At 41.7% G+C, this 17,861-nt stretch overlaps 1 protein-coding gene across 1 annotated transcript; it reads right to left on the bottom strand.

Moving 5' to 3' along the window:
• Positions 1 to 497: 497 nt before the first annotated feature.
• LOC126975414 (lysine-specific demethylase 3B) lies at positions 498 to 10,602 on the bottom strand. The gene is made up of 12 exons (XM_050823303.1): positions 10,576 to 10,602; positions 8,902 to 8,993; positions 7,946 to 8,159; positions 7,732 to 7,806; positions 7,518 to 7,592; positions 7,304 to 7,378; positions 7,090 to 7,164; positions 6,876 to 6,950; positions 6,660 to 6,734; positions 6,446 to 6,520; positions 5,294 to 5,818; positions 498 to 2,152 (listed from the first exon to the last, which is right to left on the bottom strand). The coding sequence occupies exons 1-12, from the start codon at positions 10,600 to 10,602 to the stop codon at positions 1,115 to 1,117; spliced, it is 2,421 nt and encodes an 806-aa protein (XP_050679260.1). The 3' UTR covers positions 498 to 1,114.
• Positions 10,603 to 17,861: the final 7,259 nt, after the last annotated feature.

The raw sequence follows: 17,861 nt of genomic DNA, 5'->3' as shown, positions 1-17,861 counted from the left end.
TTTACTATTCATAGTTAAAACTCAGAGAAAAATTAAGAGTCAAACTACGATCAGTTAAGACAGTTTTAAAGAGGAAAGTATCTAGGAATGTTTTGAAATAAAAAGGAGTATAATTAATTTATTAAGTCGCTTCTGGCCGCTAGATTAGCACGCTAATATAAATATAAATTTTGCAAATATTGTCTTTAGCAAAGTACCTTATAACGGTTTTTAATTGTGTCAAGTAGAAAAATAAAATAGAATTTTTAGATAATATTATATATTACTTGATCCATGAGCCAAACTACGCTTGTTATTCTTAATAGCCGTTAGTAGTGCTAAGAACTCGTTTAACGAAATTAGCGCGTCCCACGTCCTTTTATGTAAGATTTATTTGTCATAAATTATTATGGATGCTGTATGATGAGAGGTTATCACTTCATTATTTATCCAGTCATATTTGCATATTGTATAATTCAAAACATGAAAGATCTTTTAGTACAGAAATAACACTCAAATAATATAAACATCTTTTTTATTCCAACTTATAACCGTACATAATATACACAGTACAAAAGAAAATTGCTTTCATCTAGTACAGCAATAAGGACAAAATAAAATTGCCGCATATTTGTAAACTTCCACAATGTATGTCGTACCAAACAAACTGAGAAATCTAATTTAGGAGAACTTATATATCTACACGGCGTGTTTAATGTACATTGCTTCGAGCGAATACGTTATACAATAAAATAACTTAACTATTACAAGACTTCTTAACATGTACTCGATGGAATTCGAATTAAAAATTTACACAATACATACATATCACTATAACTACAATTAAGCTTCCGAACAGTTTTTGTATTTCGATATAAGGAACATAAAACATCCACTCCTCGACGATATCACGATATTCAGACTAATTTACATTGCACATGTCGCTCGGCGGGATGTCTCACTCGAGCTCCCCAATCACACACCGCCGGTCCGGGGCGTCGCCCATTCTTACGTTAAATGCGGAACTTAGCGATAAATACGTTCGAAGTTGAGATCAAATGTGGGAGGCCCGCGCGCCAGAGGCCGCGAGTCACTCATCTCCGGCGGCCAGTCGCCGGCTCCGCCGGTCCCCGCCTCACTCGGCCTCCGCCAGCGCGGCCTCGAGGCAGCACATGGAGTCTTTGACCGCGTGATACACGATATTCTTGATCTGCAGCTTGTCCTCCTTGTTGGCGTGCTGCCGCGACAGCCGCCGGAACTGCTGCGCCAGTTCGAAGCATCGCGAGACGTTCTCCGGCGAGACGAAGTCCTCGGCCACCTTGATGCAGTCGAGCAGGTTGCGCACCTGGTGCGGGGCGCCCGCGGGCACGAACACGGCGTCGCCCGCACACTGCAGCACGGCGTAGCCCTCCACGCCGTACTCGCGGTACAGGCGCTGGCGCAGCGCCGCGTCCAGGTACCACGTCTGGTCGTGCACGGGGTCGTGCGCGGCGCGCGGCCGGGCGCCCCGCTCCAGCTCGGCCCGCAGCAGCAGGTCGCGGATCTTGTCGGCGTCGCGCGCGGCGTAGATGTGCCACAGCGCGGCGGGCGGCCGCGCCCGCGCCCTCTTGCGCGACAGCACGTCGACGCCGGCGTCGTCGGCCGCGCGCGCCGCCTCCCGCGCGCGCTCGGGCGCGTCGTGGGGCGCGGACGCGTGCACCAGCACGTTGACGGCGTCGCTCACGTCCAGGTGCAGGTTGGTGGTGCCGCCCGCGCCGCCGTACGCCGTGTACATCTTGGGCCCCAGGTCGGGCCGCACGAAGCACTCCGGCAGTCTGGCGGCGAGGTTCAACTTGCCGTTTCGCGACGTGTACTCGCCGAGAGGCAGCACCCGCATCAGATCGTCGAATCTGGTCGGCAGGAGTTCGGCGAAGTCTTCCCCGGGCGGCCAATCTTTCACTTTGAGCACCATCGGAGCGCCCCGTTCGTCTCTCAGCCGCTTGGCGGCCAGTTCGAAGCCGTCCCAGAACTTTTTGGCCGGCTGGTTGGGCACCACGAGACCGGAAGCGCAGTTGACGAGATCGACTCGAGTGTCCCCGAAGTCGCGGGAGAAGCTTTCCGGAGACCACAGATCCTTGTCGAGAAGACTGGACATGTCGGAGACTAGAACTGGTTGACCACGTTTCCACTGATCCTGTAACAAAAGAAATGACAACATTTAGAAATGATCATTATCATAAATTCAGATTTAAATTAAAAAGCTGGATTCTCAAATCTATTCTATGATCGAGATCGATGAATTCGCTAAACCTATTTTGTGATGAATAAATAAGTGGTTTTCTTGCCAATATTTATAATTGTGTCAGCTAAGCTTGAATAAAATTGTACCTAGTACAGGTATTTAAATAAAGAATTTTCAACACAGTTGTTAAAATTGGCGCACTTACAGAAGCTATAATTATAATTCGAAAATTATATATTAAATTTAGTTACTTCTTAAAATATTAGTAAATATTTTACAAAGGCATCTTTCTTTACCAATCGATCAATACTTTACAATACAATTTTAAATTTATAAGTATTTAAAAAGTTTAGTAGCAAGGTGTTTTTATACATAGAAAAAATCGGATTCATTTCATACGATGAAAAAGAATGAGTTCGTACGTCTTGCATTATTAAATTGTCTTTTAATAGTTGTTTATTATATTTAATTTAATACCAGTCTAAAGAAGAATAGGACTTTTGGGCCTGATGTTAACAAGTTGAAATATGCTTTTAAAAAAATGATATATTTTCTGACGTAAAATACAAAAAAAATAGCTGATTTTGCAATCTACAAACCGAAAAAACATTAAAGAAAATCGATTAAAATGTAATCTAATGTATATTTGATCGATTATAATAACATTAAGATTCAGTTATTTTATTTAAATAATATTAGTCAAGTGTATAGTTTATGTTCGAATGACCATATTATTATGAACAATATATATTATTTTCTCAGGAAAAAACTTCTGTTTTGGGCAATTATTTTATCATAAATAAATCGATCAATGAATCGATTGACATAAAAATCGATACTAGTGAAATCCTTGTTCCTCAACGGTAACTACATTTTGACAATGACAGTCTCACAGATCATTTCGTTTCATCGTCATTGTCACTTCGTTTCTTGTTGTATTCGTTGAGTTACCGACTTGTTAACTACCTACCCAATTGAATTCCAAGGAAGGTTATCTCCAGCAGACTGTTTTACAGTTCATGTATCAGCTAATGAGTATTCTTATCTGAGCAAATAAAACTATCTTTTATTTTAGGTTTACTATATTATATCTAATCACCAATTGTCTTTTAATATAATGCAAAATAATGTCGTAACAGTAATAGATAGGTATATGTAGATAGGTGTAGGTATTTTTTATCTAAAAAAACAAGGTTGGTACCCAGCTAATTTAAGTATGTGATAAATCCTTAGCAGCTAGGCATTTAATAAACCTACTTAATAGATCAGCTGACAACATATGTTTAAGGACGCGTTCTCAAAACAGAGAGGTATCGAATCGCACTACTACACTGACACCGCTCAAACACATACACGTACTTAAAGTTAATTGCGGGAATCAAATGAATTTGATACTTTAGCAAGTTTGAATTTTATTTTTTTAATACCTATGTATTTTTGATAATTGGTTGATGTATTCGTTTAGTAGTTAAATATTAGAATTTTAGATGGCAATTCTGTCGCATGACGTCGTGTGCAGTAAACGCAGTTTTTTTAAATCCAAGATGGCCGCCGCGAAAAAGTATGATTTCAACAATATGGGTATCGTATCCGAGGTTATCGAGGGTGCAGAGAACAATTAAATAGGTCTTTCAAAATCAATTTTTGAGATTTTTTAATTAGATTGGTAACGGAATGTGTTTTGTACATATTGTGAGTGAAAAGTCGAAACGTAAATATTTATATATTTAGGGAATGAAGAATTAATTTAGCATGTGGGATATTGTTAGACAGGCCTTTTATAAGATAATTTAAGTTTATGATTGAATTCTAATTTTGACGATGTAAATGACACCCATGAAGAAAATTTTGTAAATTTCATAGGCGCCATCTTGGATTTCGATTTTGACCCGATATTCGTTATTGTTGACCCCGAAAACCATGAAAATGGCCGCACTGCCCCATAACAATATACCATAGGACATAATACTATGAAAATAACTAAAGTATACTAATCTCGCCGTATCTATGTCAGTTAACCGTCTGATTTTCTTAACCGCATATGCTGCAGAACTAAGCCTATTCGCCAATCCTTCAATATGGGGGCCGAGAATGCCAAGAAATATAGCAGATTCCACTGGTTTTACCACCTCTCCATTTAATAAAATATTCTACATCTTTGATATTTGGCGCGGTGAATTTAATATATTTAGTTTTATGATTATTTAACAATAAGTTATTGGCGCTAAACCAGTACACGATGTCAGATAGAGCATTGTTTACTTCGTCATATAAAACTTGGCTTCGTTTCACTTTGAATATAAGTGAAGTGTCATCCGCAAACAATACCACCTTGTGTTTTTTTTCTACAAGGTTAGGTAGATCATTTATATAAATTAGGAAGAGGAAGGGTCCAAGAATAGACCCTTGTGGTACCCCCATACCGAGAGGAGTCCCAGGAGATCTCCTGCCATTCACCTCGACCCTCTGAATCTTATTATTTAAATATGAGATCAGAAGATCGAGTGCAGATCCTCTTATACCATAGTGGCATAGCTTCCTGACCAGCGTTGAATGTTGAACACAATCAAAAGCCTTAGATAAATCACAGAAGATACCAAGTGCATTCTGTGATTCCTCCCAGGCCTCAAAAATATTCCTGATGAGTTCAACACCTGCATCCGTAGTCGAGCGTCCCCTAGTAAAGCCAAATTGTTTTATATGAAGTAACTTATAAGTGTTAAAGTGAGTAAGCATTTGGCTTAAAATAATTTTTTCAAAAATTTTACTAAGGGTCGGCAACACCGAAACAGGGCGATAGTTATTCGGGTCAGAAGTGAGTCCCGATTTAAATATTGGTGTAATTTTACTATATTTCAGAAGGTCAGGAAACACGCCATGTTCAATACAGCTATTAAAAACTAGTGCTAGATATGGTGCTATGACGTCGATTTGTTATTTACTATTTCCTATAAGTGTATTGAACAACACCATGTGATACACGGATGTGTAGGTGTAAATGTGATATTTAACACATTCACATTCTTGACAGCTCGTTTCTACCACTTCAGAAATAGTATTGGGTTTTGTAACAGATAAAATCAGCTTTTTTACCTGGAATGGCTTGTAGTTGCCCGGGTGCACTGGGTCAGTCAAGTGCAACAGCTTTCCATCACACAGCCAGGAGTGAGGTACATCAGGGTACAGTAGTTTGGATTCAGTCAGGGTCATGATCCTGACCGGCAGCTCTTCCCTCCCCCGGCCCCTCTCGTATCTCTTCATTACGTTCGACAACGCGAATGGTTTCACCTCATTCTCATCATCTTTTTTCTCATCAATCACACTTGATATGACATCGTTCAGCAAATCACTTTTGTTCTTCTTGTGCTTCTTTTTGGGCTGAGTATCGCCACCTTCGGGGGCCGGTCGGATCAATAACTCTCGGAGAGTAGAGAAATTGCCCTCCTCGGAGTCTGACGAGCTCGAGTCTGACCTCTCCCGTTTATTTTCAGTTTTGATCGGTTGGTCTGAAAGCCAACTGACTATTGTGGACGGGTTGGTTTTGCCATTTTCAGATTTCACCGGAGAAGAGCCGTTTGTCGGGGAGTTCTCTTCTTTGACATCCTCTTTTTTGATATTCTGTAATAAAAACGGATTATAATTTTAATGCGTGAAATGTATGGGGTTTAGGAATAGCAGAAAACTTATTGCTATCAAATTGGGGAAAAGTTCATGACTCACAAAATTTAGTTATTTAACTAACTCAAAACTAAGTAAAATGAAAGAAATCTCTCCAACTTAAATTGTTAAATAGTAAATCGGTTCAGATCGAAACAATATGATAACTATACGGCATGGGTACCTTCAAGAAAAGCGCGTACACTTTCCTTAAAGGCCGGCAACGCTCCTGTGATTCCTCTGGTGTTGCAAGAGAGTGTGGGCGGCTCACTTAACACGTGATCACTTAACACCAGGTGACCCGTACGCTCGTTTGTCCTCCTATTCCATAAAAAAAAAGACAATTCATAAGTGGAAAAGTTTTTAACTTCCCAACAAGTACAGTGTCACCAACTTACACGTGAACTGATGGGTGTCGTCATCGTCGTTTCAGTATTGCTAATTAATTCTAATGTGGACAAAAGTCGGGGCATATTTAACGATTAAAATTCCGAAGTATCGCAATAAAACAAACGGAGCACTCGAAAGTAGTGGACACTGACAGTCGAATGACGTTTCAAGATGGCGACCGCCAGATGTATCACGCACCTTGTCCAGCGCCCGCTGCAGCAGCGCGCGCGCCGCCTGCCGCAGCGCGAGCGGCGCGGGGTCGCCCCGGCGACACTATATATATATATATTATATATATCACGCACCTTGTCCAGCGCCCGCTGCAGCAGCGCGCGCGCCGCCTGCCGCAGCGCGAGCGGCGCGGGGTCGCCCCGGCGACACTATATATATATATATTATATATATCACGCACCTTGTCCAGCGCCCGCTGCAGCAGCGCGCGCGCCGCCTGCCGCAGCGCGAGCGGCGCGGGGTCGCCCCGGCGACACTATATATATATATATTATATATATCACGCACCTTGTCCAGCGCCCGCTGCAGCAGCGCGCGCGCCGCCTGCCGCAGCGCGAGCGGCGCGGGGTCGCCCCGGCGACACTATATATATATATATATTATATATATCACGCACCTTGTCCAGCGCCCGCTGCAGCAGCGCGCGCGCCGCCTGCCGCAGCGCGAGCGGCGCGGGGTCGCCCCGGCGACACTATATATATATATATTATATATATCACGCACCTTGTCCAGCGCCCGCTGCAGCAGCGCGCGCGCCGCCTGCCGCAGCGCGAGCGGCGCGGGGTCGCCCCGGCGACACTATATATATATATATTATATATATCACGCACCTTGTCCAGCGCCCGCTGCAGCAGCGCGCGCGCCGCCTGCCGCAGCGCGAGCGGCGCGGGGTCGCCCCGGCGACACTATATATATATATATTATATATATCACGCACCTTGTCCAGCGCCCGCTGCAGCAGCGCGCGCGCCGCCTGCCGCAGCGCGAGCGGCGCGGGGTCGCCCCGGCGACACTATATATATATATATTATATATATCACGCACCTTGTCCAGCGCCCGCTGCAGCAGCGCGCGCGCCGCCTGCCGCAGCGCGAGCGGCGCGGGGTCGCCCCGGCGACACTATATATATATATATTATATATATCACGCACCTTGTCCAGCGCCCGCTGCAGCAGCGCGCGCGCCGCCTGCCGCAGCGCGAGCGGCGCGGGGTCGCCCCGGCGACACTATATATATATATATTATATATACCACGCACCTTGTCCAGCGCCCGCTGCAGCAGCGCGCGCGCCGCCTGCCGCAGCGCGAGCGGCGCGGGGTCGCCCCGGCGACACTATATATATATATATTATATATATCACGCACCTTGTCCAGCGCCCGCTGCAGCAGCGCGCGCGCCGCCTGCCGCAGCGCGAGCGGCGCGGGGTCGCCCCGGCGACACTATATATATATATATTATATATATCACGCACCTTGTCCAGCGCCCGCTGCAGCAGCGCGCGCGCCGCCTGCCGCAGCGCGAGCGGCGCGGGGTCGCCCCGGCGACACTATATATATATATATTATATATATCACGCACCTTGTCCAGCGCCCGCTGCAGCAGCGCGCGCGCCGCCTGCCGCAGCGCGAGCGGCGCGGGGTCGCCCCGGCGACACTATATATATATATATTATATATACCACGCACCTTGTCCAGCGCCCGCTGCAGCAGCGCGCGCGCCGCCTGCCGCAGCGCGAGCGGCGCGGGGTCGCCCCGGCCGCAGGCGCACGGCGGCAGGCTGAAGGCGGCCCGTAGGCCGTGCACACGCGAGGCGGCCGCCCGCAGCGCGCCGCCCGCCGCGATCTGTGTCAGCAGCAGGCGCCGCGCGGGGTGAGCGCCGCCCGACGTGCACGTCAACCAGCTGCGGTCACAACAAACATGTAACGAGTACTACCACCGCTTACCGCCCCTAACACTCGTATTATATCACTCAGCATATCCAGCAGAAGCTGATAAAAGCGCATTAATTAAAAAAAAATATAGATATTAATAGATACTAGAAAAATAAAATAACTTGATAGTTAATAGTGATTTTTCTTATGGTCAGGTACCTAATTATTAAAATCTGTAATCAGCGCCATCTATCGAAAACCGTTATGTTGTCGTATTACTCGATAATCAATCAGTGTTCCATTTAAAAATACATAATAGTTTATGAAAGTAACACAATGGCGTTTAATCTAGTATTATTTGTTTTTAATTTGAACTTAGATTGGGTGTCTGTGATTCAACACCATCTAATAAAGTTTAGTTAGGAAACTAACATACAACAGCCACAACACTTCCTATTGCAAAATAAAATAATTTTCATAAGAAACTATAGGTAGCCGACAGGAAAATACAATGCTCAGTGTTGCCTTATTTGTAATCAGACAAAATCTGTTTTTATTTAAATGAGAAAAATGTTACCATCCCATTTGAAGATAGGTTTTAACTCTTCATATTTTTCTCATACCGGACGCCTTATATGAAAATAGATTCTTATGGAGTAAACTCCAATAAAAATCGAAAATAATCCCTTCTATAAGTACAACATAAATTTTCTTCATTATATTTTCACGTACCTATTATGATAAAAACATGAAATAAAATGAGCAACTTACCCAAATGTATCTCTTTCGCCATTAGTAGCCGCGTTGGTTGAGGTACTACTATCACTAGATGGACTTCCACTAGCCTCGCCAGATGTTCTCGACTGAAAATTAAATAAAATAGTCTTAAATAGACTGAAGTTTAAACAAATGTTAACTAATACACGTCTAATATTTGTTATTATTTACTCGGAATATCTATTTTGTTAAAATTCTAATTAAAAAAACAATAAAATACTGATTTAAATATATCAATGCTTCTAAGATAAAATTACTATTTTTATTATTTCTAATGTTGGCAGACATTATTTTTATCTCATTAATTGTTTACAACAATGAACAGCTTGGGAATCAATTTGACCTTTCTCACCTTATAACAATCGAGGCACACAACAAAGCCACATTTGCCACAAGTCCAATGAAAGTTAAATAAAGTTGTTTCACAAACATCACACATTTCTCTAACACCTTGTACAACTCGTTTCCAAGCTATTGTTTTATCTGCAATGAAATAACAACTGTTAGTTAACTTTATAAAGTCATACGAGGCAAACATCATGGCATATTATAGTGATAAGGAAAATCAAAGTTCATATTTCAATAAAAGTAATAACAACCTTCATTTAAATGATGTGATTCAGCCTCTTTCTCTTGCTGTAGCAGTTCACAGAATTGATCTCCAATTTCTCGTAACAAGAAACAACTCATTTCAATATCTAGTTCAGCAGCACCCGCTGAAGATGATAGCCATAATTTCTTGTCCTCCTGCAAACAAACAAACAATTAGTGTTATCAATAACTAACGTAATTCTTACTTTTAAACTTAACAGGGCTTATACAGACTTGGGATCATATACCATACAGTGTGCCCTATATTGCCCTGTCCGTGAATTATGTAATTAAACTTGATAATTACCTCTTCTGCATCCTTGTAGGGATCGGAAAAGCCGGCTATTGCTAATTGTCTATTCTTTGCATATTTCAGTCTTCGGAAAGCGTAAAAGCGGCAAAATATATTTGGCATATCTTTGTCGCGTTGAGCGGGAGACCAGCGACACTCGCGGCACTTGGCGAGCCGCGGAGCCACTTCGAAGCAGGGCCCGTTCTGCAGGAACGACTCCGTCGCCGGCTTGGACCTGGCCGCAGACGGGGCTCTCTTCGGAGGCTCATCTCTTCTCCGCCCCCCGCGGCCGCCGCCCCCCCTCGACCGGCGACCCCTCGCCCGCCCTGCTCCTCGTTTGCTCGACGTACTCCCGCTGCCGCTGCCGCTTCCACCAGAGTCAGAGTCCTTGTCGTCGCTCTCTTTATCACTCTCACTCCCGCTCTCGGATGCCTTTTTTTTCTTCGGCTCGTCGCTCGCCTTTTTTACGATGACTTTTTTCCGCTTTGCTTTGGGAGGTTTCCGCTTCGGCAATGAGCTCACATCTCGATCTGAACTAGAACTATCTTCTTCGCCGTCGTCCACCCTCCCGTTCACCTCTTTGGGTTTCCGCGGTTTCGAAGTCTTCCGCGCTCCTCTCTGGATAGATTTAGCGGCAACAGGGACTACGATATTAGAGTTTGTATCATCGGGTTCGGACATTCTGCTGATCGTCATAGGTAGTGTTATGCAGGTTCCTCCGCCGCCGGAGCAGTCTCCTTCTCCGATGGGCGCGGTCTCGTGCCGCTGTAACCAAGCCTTTTTGCCCAAATGGCGCACCGGCGCCGCCCCATCGCGTGGACTAGGAGAGGCGATCTTAGCCGGCGTGTCGCTGTCGGCGACGGCCGTGACGGGCGGAGTGGCGGGAGGAGCGGGCGGAGTACTCGTGGTGGGGGGAGCGACCAGCGGCGGGGAACACGCCGTGCGGGGAGCAGGCGGCGACACCGGCGCGGGACTCGCGGACGGTGTTATTTGTGGCGCCGGGGAAGCACCGGCGGCCTTCTCTGGAGTTTCCACGCTCCCATCAGCCGACGGCACTCTGACATCACAGGGAGGCCCCGGGGCTTGCGGCGCCGGCTCGGAGCCCAACGGCGTCCTGCCGACACTGGCGGCGGCCGCTATTAAGGGTTCCGGCGCAGGACTATCCAATCGTCGCCGTTTCGCCTCCGAGTCTGCCGGCTCGTATGGACATCTCTTCCTAGGTGATAGTCTGTCCGGATCGTCCCGTATGACACCCAGATCCAGAGGTTGTGTTTGACACGGGGATGCGGATGCGGGGGCATCTCCGTGAGCCCGCGGCGGCGTCCAGGCCTCCGTCGTCCGGCAGTAGGACACCGGCGGCGGCCGCGTGCGGAGCGCCGGCGAGTACGCGGACGGGGGAGGGTAGGGGACCGGGGGAGGCTCCGCCTTGGATATCTGAAGCGGCGGCTCGACGGCGAAGTGAGCGGGACTAGGGGAGTTACACGGCTTGCCATAGATATGTGGCGGCGCCGGGCTCGACACTTTGGGCTTCACTTGCGGAACCGCCTGGTAGTACCCTGCCGGGGACCTCTGCGGCGGGGCTGGTTGGTACAGGCGCCTGCCCTTGTCCTGCGGCGGCAGGGCGGCGTGGGGCGCCGACTGCAGCGCGGGGTGCGGGTGCGGCGGCGCGTGCGGCGACAGGCCGGTGCGGTAGGGCCGCGAGGGCAGGTAGTGGGGAGACGGCTCGCTTCTGGGTTTACTGGGATATGGATGCTTTTGTTCCAGGTGGATCTGTTTGGCGTCGTGTTTAACTATCACAGAATTTTTTTCGGGGACGAGAGGAGGCGGGGCGGGGAGATGCTGATCCTTGAGTTTATCGTAGCGATAAGGGGGATAGTTGTAAGAAGCGAAGTTTGGTTCGCCCTTAGGCAGAACTGAATGTGGGGAAGATTTGTCGGGCTTGGCCATTTGATGTCGAGGAGCGTGCTGCGGGTGCATGTTGTGCGGCGGGTGCGAGCCGTGTGGGCCGTACTCCTGCGGCATCCTCTCGCCGGGATGGCCGGGCGGCGAGTAGTAAGCTCGCTCCGGCCCCCCACCTCCTCGGTTTGGCGCAATATTATTGAGTAGCGACCATGACATACTGCGTTCGCGCTGCAAAAGAGAAATTATATTAAAACTAATAATAATCCTATTAAAACAATAAGGAAAGTCAAAATATTGTTAAATTTAAGGTTATTTATAAGACAATACTAAGATTATGTACCTTTTGGTTGGCGAGCCTCAGAGATTCCTCGAAATGCCTCGACACTAGCTTTGAAGCTGCATTTTCTTGATCCCTCCTCTCCTTTTCCTCCCGTTCTTGTTTTTCTCTTTCCCTTTCTCGCTCCCTTTCCCGTTCTATCCGTTCTCTCTCTTTCTGTTGCTTATCCAACAACTCTCTTTGCTCCTGCTCCCTCCTTTCTCTGTGAATAAATTAAAATAATTATGCTTTCATTTCATTTCAACATTTATGATCTAGGTCAAGGTCATACTGCGAATACGTGTGTGTAAAACATTACATGACCTTTATAGTCTTGTTTTGCCTGAATAGAAATGTCACCTAACAAGTTTTACATATTTTATTACGTTCGATTAATATATGTTTAACGAACGAACTTAATATATTTTTAATAACACGTTAAATCACTTACAAGATAATAGATTTATTCAGAAATAATACATCTCTCGAGTAAACCTCCATGACTATACAATATGACAGGGACTTAACAGCCGTACTACTTGACAGCATTTAAAAATGAGTAATGAACAAAAAACTAGTGAAAGCAAGCACAGAGAAAGTGTCTATCGTTTGACAGACTATTATTCAACACAATAAAACCTCTACGGGTAAAGATTAGAAGAAATCCGTGGCGCCACATATGACTATTATAATATTATTTCATCAACTCCGTTTCTCAATGAGAACTTCAAAGAGTCTATAGACGACAGGATGGGACGATTAAGCTAATAACGGATCAAACCTATACTAATTTATAGAGTTTCGAATATAAAGAGAAACTAATTGCAAAGGATATTTTATAAATTTTATTATAATTATAAACTTTTATTTGGTGCATGACTAACATTTAGAAAAGTATTTAAAAAGATTACAATAATTATAAAAAATACGGGTTCCACTCCGGGAGTGCCGGCAGAAGTGAAAACTTGAATATTAACGATGTGCATTTTTGAATATTTTGGAATGGTTAGGGAATAGTTTCGCACGAATTACTTTGTTTATCAGTGTAAAAGTACTAGAAGCATTTATGTGGATAAATAAAATATTCATTTATTGCGCTATCGTACACAAAAATTAAAATTTATATGACATAAAAAATTTAACACTTCAGAACTATTACAATTATTTTACATTTAAAAGTATATCTCTCAGAAAAATCAACTTTCATCCATATTAAACTATATATTTCACGATTCGAACCGGCGGTATTTTCAGCTTCGCAATCAGAATAATTCAACGACTAATCCAATAACCGTATGATCATTAAATTTAAATAGGAGAACTATATATAGTTAGAAGTATAAATTTTTCATCCATAATTTCCACGACTGTCTTACGAATTTTCGATCAGGCCACGTGTCCTGAGGCAAAATTAACAATTTATACCCATCACAAGAAAAGTGCTCAACGTAGCTTTCAACTTTCAACAAGTTTTCACTTCAATAAAAGACTATTAATATTACACTAAGTGAGTGCCGATTGTCATGATGTTAAATTTATTTCTACTCCTCTACTTTTATTTGTCATTTATACATCCACGTTCAGTAATATAAATACATACTTTATTGTGTCTTTGAAAAAGTCTATACTCTATGGGACAAAAAAGGGTAGTTGTATTGGTGCCACAGACAACTAAATCTAGGTAAGGTTAGGTTAGGTTCAAAGAAATCTATACTAATATTATAAAGCTGCAGTGTTTGTTTGTTTGTTTGAACGCGCTAATCTCTGGTACTTTCTGAATCTTTCAGTGTTGGGTAGTCCATTTATCGAGGAAGGCTATAGGCTATGTTTTTTTTTTTTCAAAATTAGGGATCCGTAATAAAATTGCTATTTTGTAACACAAGGTGTAAAATCGAAAACCTATTTTTGCGTGCGCTGCGAAAACTATTGACAATAGAACAAAATGATGTACAGGCTATAATATAGGCAATATTTTATTACTTATAAAACTATCGCGTGAATTATACTTTATATGGCAAAACAACGTTTGCCGGGTCAGCTAGTTAGTATAGATAATACATAGAACATACTATATTACATAAATAATATTTAATGTTTAAATAAAAAGAAAATATTTTGCCAATATTCTGCTAAGTATATTTTGTAATTTTAATTTTCCTGCGTTGGCTGTATGGGTGTACCTTTGCCATTTCTTGAATAAAAAATAAAACCTCTCACCCGAGATAAAATATAATATGTTCACAATACATTTCCCGCCCATTTAAACGGCAACTCGAAAACTTGGTAAATATTTGTGTTTTATTTTAGCTAGTCGTAGAAAAAATATTGTATGCGACACGTTGTATAAATAGCTCAAAAAACGCTCGTGGCGTCATTCATTGCGATGTCACAATATACAACTATTGCATAAAATACTTTAGCATTCTATTTTAATTGTGTTTTATGATATTTTAGCAAGATTATCAAATCCGCAAATATTACTATACATAATTAATTTGAGTTTCCACATGAGGTGTCGTAAGGTATTTAAAACTTATACTTAGTATTAGTTGTTGGTTTATTAGTAGAATTTCGTACGTCGAAAGGTAAAACTTGTTTTAAAATGAAAACGTCATTCACGCTGCGCTACTATAATGCACCGTAATTAACATAACAATAAATGAGTCACACAGGAAAATAGTGTTGCTTTCCACAGAATCAAATAGTTTTGCGTTTCACAGAATTAAATAATTAATTTAAGCAGATACCCAACCTTTACAGGTGTATAATCTATATTTAAGTGAATATAATAAACACTAGCTGACCCGGCAAACGTTGTTTTGCCATATAAAGTAAAATTCACGCGATAGTTTTATAAGTAATAAAATATTGCCTATATTATAGCCTGTACATCATTTTGTTCTATTGTCAATAGTTTTTGCAGCGCACGCAAAAATAGGTTTTCGATTTTACACCTTGTGTTACAAAATAGCAATTTTATTACGGATCCCTAATTTTGAAAAAAAAAGACATAGCCTATAGCCTTCCTCGATAAATGGACTACCCAACACTGAAAGAATCATTCAAATCGGACCAGTAATACCAGAGATTAGCGCGTTCAAACAATCAAACAAACAAACACTGCAGCTTTATAATATTAGTATAGATAAGAGAATGTAAGTATGGAAGGCGTATATGGCTTTCCGTTATCACCTCGTCCCCTCGAAGTGACCGTGAAGGGAGCGACCACGTGAATACGGGTTTCCAGACTTTTCGCTCAGAAAAGGCGTATCGACGACGTCGCATTTCGAGGGGACGTGATGATAAGGGAAAGACATATATAAACGTATCCGGGAGCCCAGCGTAAAATACAGCTCATTTTAATACTTTCCTAATAGATATTAAATTTTAACCAATTAGTCTGTATTTATATATTATATGAAATCTGACAGGTTGCACAAAATGTATAAATTTACATTCACACCAAATTAACACATCTCGTTCGACCCGACTTGTTCTTGAAGGTTGCAACGTTTATTATTATTAGAAACCACTTAAACTAAACCTTGAATATTACTGTTAAATAAAGATTTTATTACATTGGATGTGGCTGCATAATTTGATCATCGCAAAATATGATCAAAACCACAATTTTAGATTGCATCGGAAATAGTAGGGGTACTCAGTATTTTCAAAATAGTTAATCAAAATGGTGGCAGATATGAAATTATACTTTTTGTTGAGAATCAACAAATAAATAATAAAACTTCATTAAATACTTCATTCTGAACCTAAATCTATTTAGGATTTTAGACTTATCCTTACATTTAAGTATACTACGCTTTCATAGCTCAAGAGGAAACATTTGCAGCAATGTTCTATACAAACGATCTTCACTGTTTTGTCCTTAGTTTTAGATCTAAGTATCTGTATCCCTCTGTTTTGATACTTTTGTTTTGTAAGTGATTGATTACTCTTCAAACTGTACTCAAAACATAAAACGTTAAAGTTCATTAAACAAAAAAAATATAAGAAACTTCAAATAAATCCATTTTCAATTGTCATTGGAGCTATTAAAATAAATTAAGGGAAGACATTTACATTACATAAATTGTCTTTTTTCCAATTGAAATGTGTAACAAAGTAAATTGTTTCGCGTTTCACGAAATTGTTCGCGAAAATAAAATCTAATTCAGATCGGTGAAAACGAAGCAAGCATGAAAGTGAAAGTAACCTCGATTGATTGTTCAGAAAACTATAAAACGTTCGAATTTTAAAACTATGTAGGTTTTACTTAGCTATGAGCACCAAAATATTACAAAATAATAAGACGTTATCGCTGTTGTTTTTTTAAGTATTATTCTATCGTATTCTATAACAAAAACGAAATATTTTAACACAAAGAAACTGATTAAAAGATTATACAAGAACCATAGTCATTTATAAAATACCATTTTTAAATCTTTTATATTTTGTATTGACGTAACTGAAGTAAACTAAAAAACGCCTAGTTCTAGCTCCAAGAAAACTAACAGATGAAAGTGAAATAGTGTTATACAGTCAATGTTGTCTTTATAGATAAATCATAAAAACATTTTAAATAAGTAAACTGTTTTTCTTTCTTTTCCAAGCCTCATGAATATTTCATTTTTGTTTTAAAAAACTGGAATTGTTTTTAAATAATAAATGATTCAATTCTAATTGACTGTATCCGTTGTTACATCACCCTTGTTACCAGCCGTCAATACGACGCTTCATAGTATTTATTGATTTCTTAATCCATTTAGATTGTGGTTGTTCGGTGACCTAGCTAATTAATGTTGTTTTCCAGTTATATTATTTTCGTACAAAATCAAATGATTGAACTCATACACTATCATCATTAATTTTATAAACCGCAATTACCATAGATATTAATTATTACGTCTAGACCTTAGACAGAGCCTCTTGCTGCTAGACAACAGATGAAATCAGGCCAGGCTTATTACTTTAGTGTGACAAGTGACAATGACAAGCTACCTCTTACACTCGCGATTTGTATGTCACTTTGTGTGAGTGTGCATGCCTTGCTGAAAATAGAGGTTAACTTACAGTAGATATAGACGTAGGTATATATGATCTAATCCAATCGAGAACAGAATCGAGCATACAAATGCAATCAAATACTCCAAAGACGGATTGTAATAGACAAATATATAGACAAACTCACGAGGACGTGATATGAATGCCCCTTGCTTTACATAATGTATGTGTGCGACGTTATAATGGTATGGTCTATGCTGCAGCACTTTGATATTCGAGAAAGGCATCGGTACGGTCGTAATTTGCACCCCAATTGATTTAACAACACTTCAGACTAGCAGATATCGGAATCTGGGGTACGAAAAACACTTATGCTGAGATCTATAAAGCGTACTTATACTTAGCTCACTCATTACGTAAATCTTAGCTGAGTTTGATAAAACGAGAACTTGACTTATGTATTTGGCTATCTTAGCTTGGTATAATTTCAGCTGTCAAGTGACTATAATAACGAAATATTATATACCAATGAATGGTTCGGGTTTGATTGATAATCAACGACATGAAAACCAAACTAATTCCGACTCAATGACACTGTGTGACATACTCGATCAACCGTTAATCGTAGTAGGCTATTAGTAGTATTTACGAAATTTTGTCGAAGAAAAAACGGAGATATCAAGTATTTTTCCAAACAGTACGCTTATATTAACTTGAAATGGATCTCAAGCGATGAGTGCGCAGAAGAACGGTTTTTTTCGTAATTAGAATATTTCCTATAGTAACGATTGCAAAAAATCTGAGAACTTTACCAAGGGCAACAACTAAACTCTTCAATGATTTGAGCGACAT

This window comes from Leptidea sinapis, chromosome 35 (genome assembly GCF_905404315.1).
Source record: "Leptidea sinapis chromosome 35, ilLepSina1.1, whole genome shotgun sequence".
NCBI classification, from domain to species: domain Eukaryota; kingdom Metazoa; phylum Arthropoda; class Insecta; order Lepidoptera; family Pieridae; genus Leptidea; species Leptidea sinapis.
The sequence above is the reverse complement of the archived record's forward strand: the minus strand, read 5'-3'. Positions and strand labels throughout refer to the sequence as shown.

Bases quoted from the DNA above. Each gene is read 5' to 3' on its own strand.
- LOC126975414 (XM_050823303.1), bottom strand. From the start codon at position 10,602: ATGGGGCGGCGCCGGTGCGCCATTTGG. The intron at 7,379-7,517 runs GTGCGTGGTATA...ATATATATATAG, and splicing joins TGCAGCGGGCGCTGGACAAG to TGTCGCCGGGGCGACCCCGC. The intron at 6,951-7,089 runs GTGCGTGATATA...ATATATATATAG, and splicing joins TGCAGCGGGCGCTGGACAAG to TGTCGCCGGGGCGACCCCGC.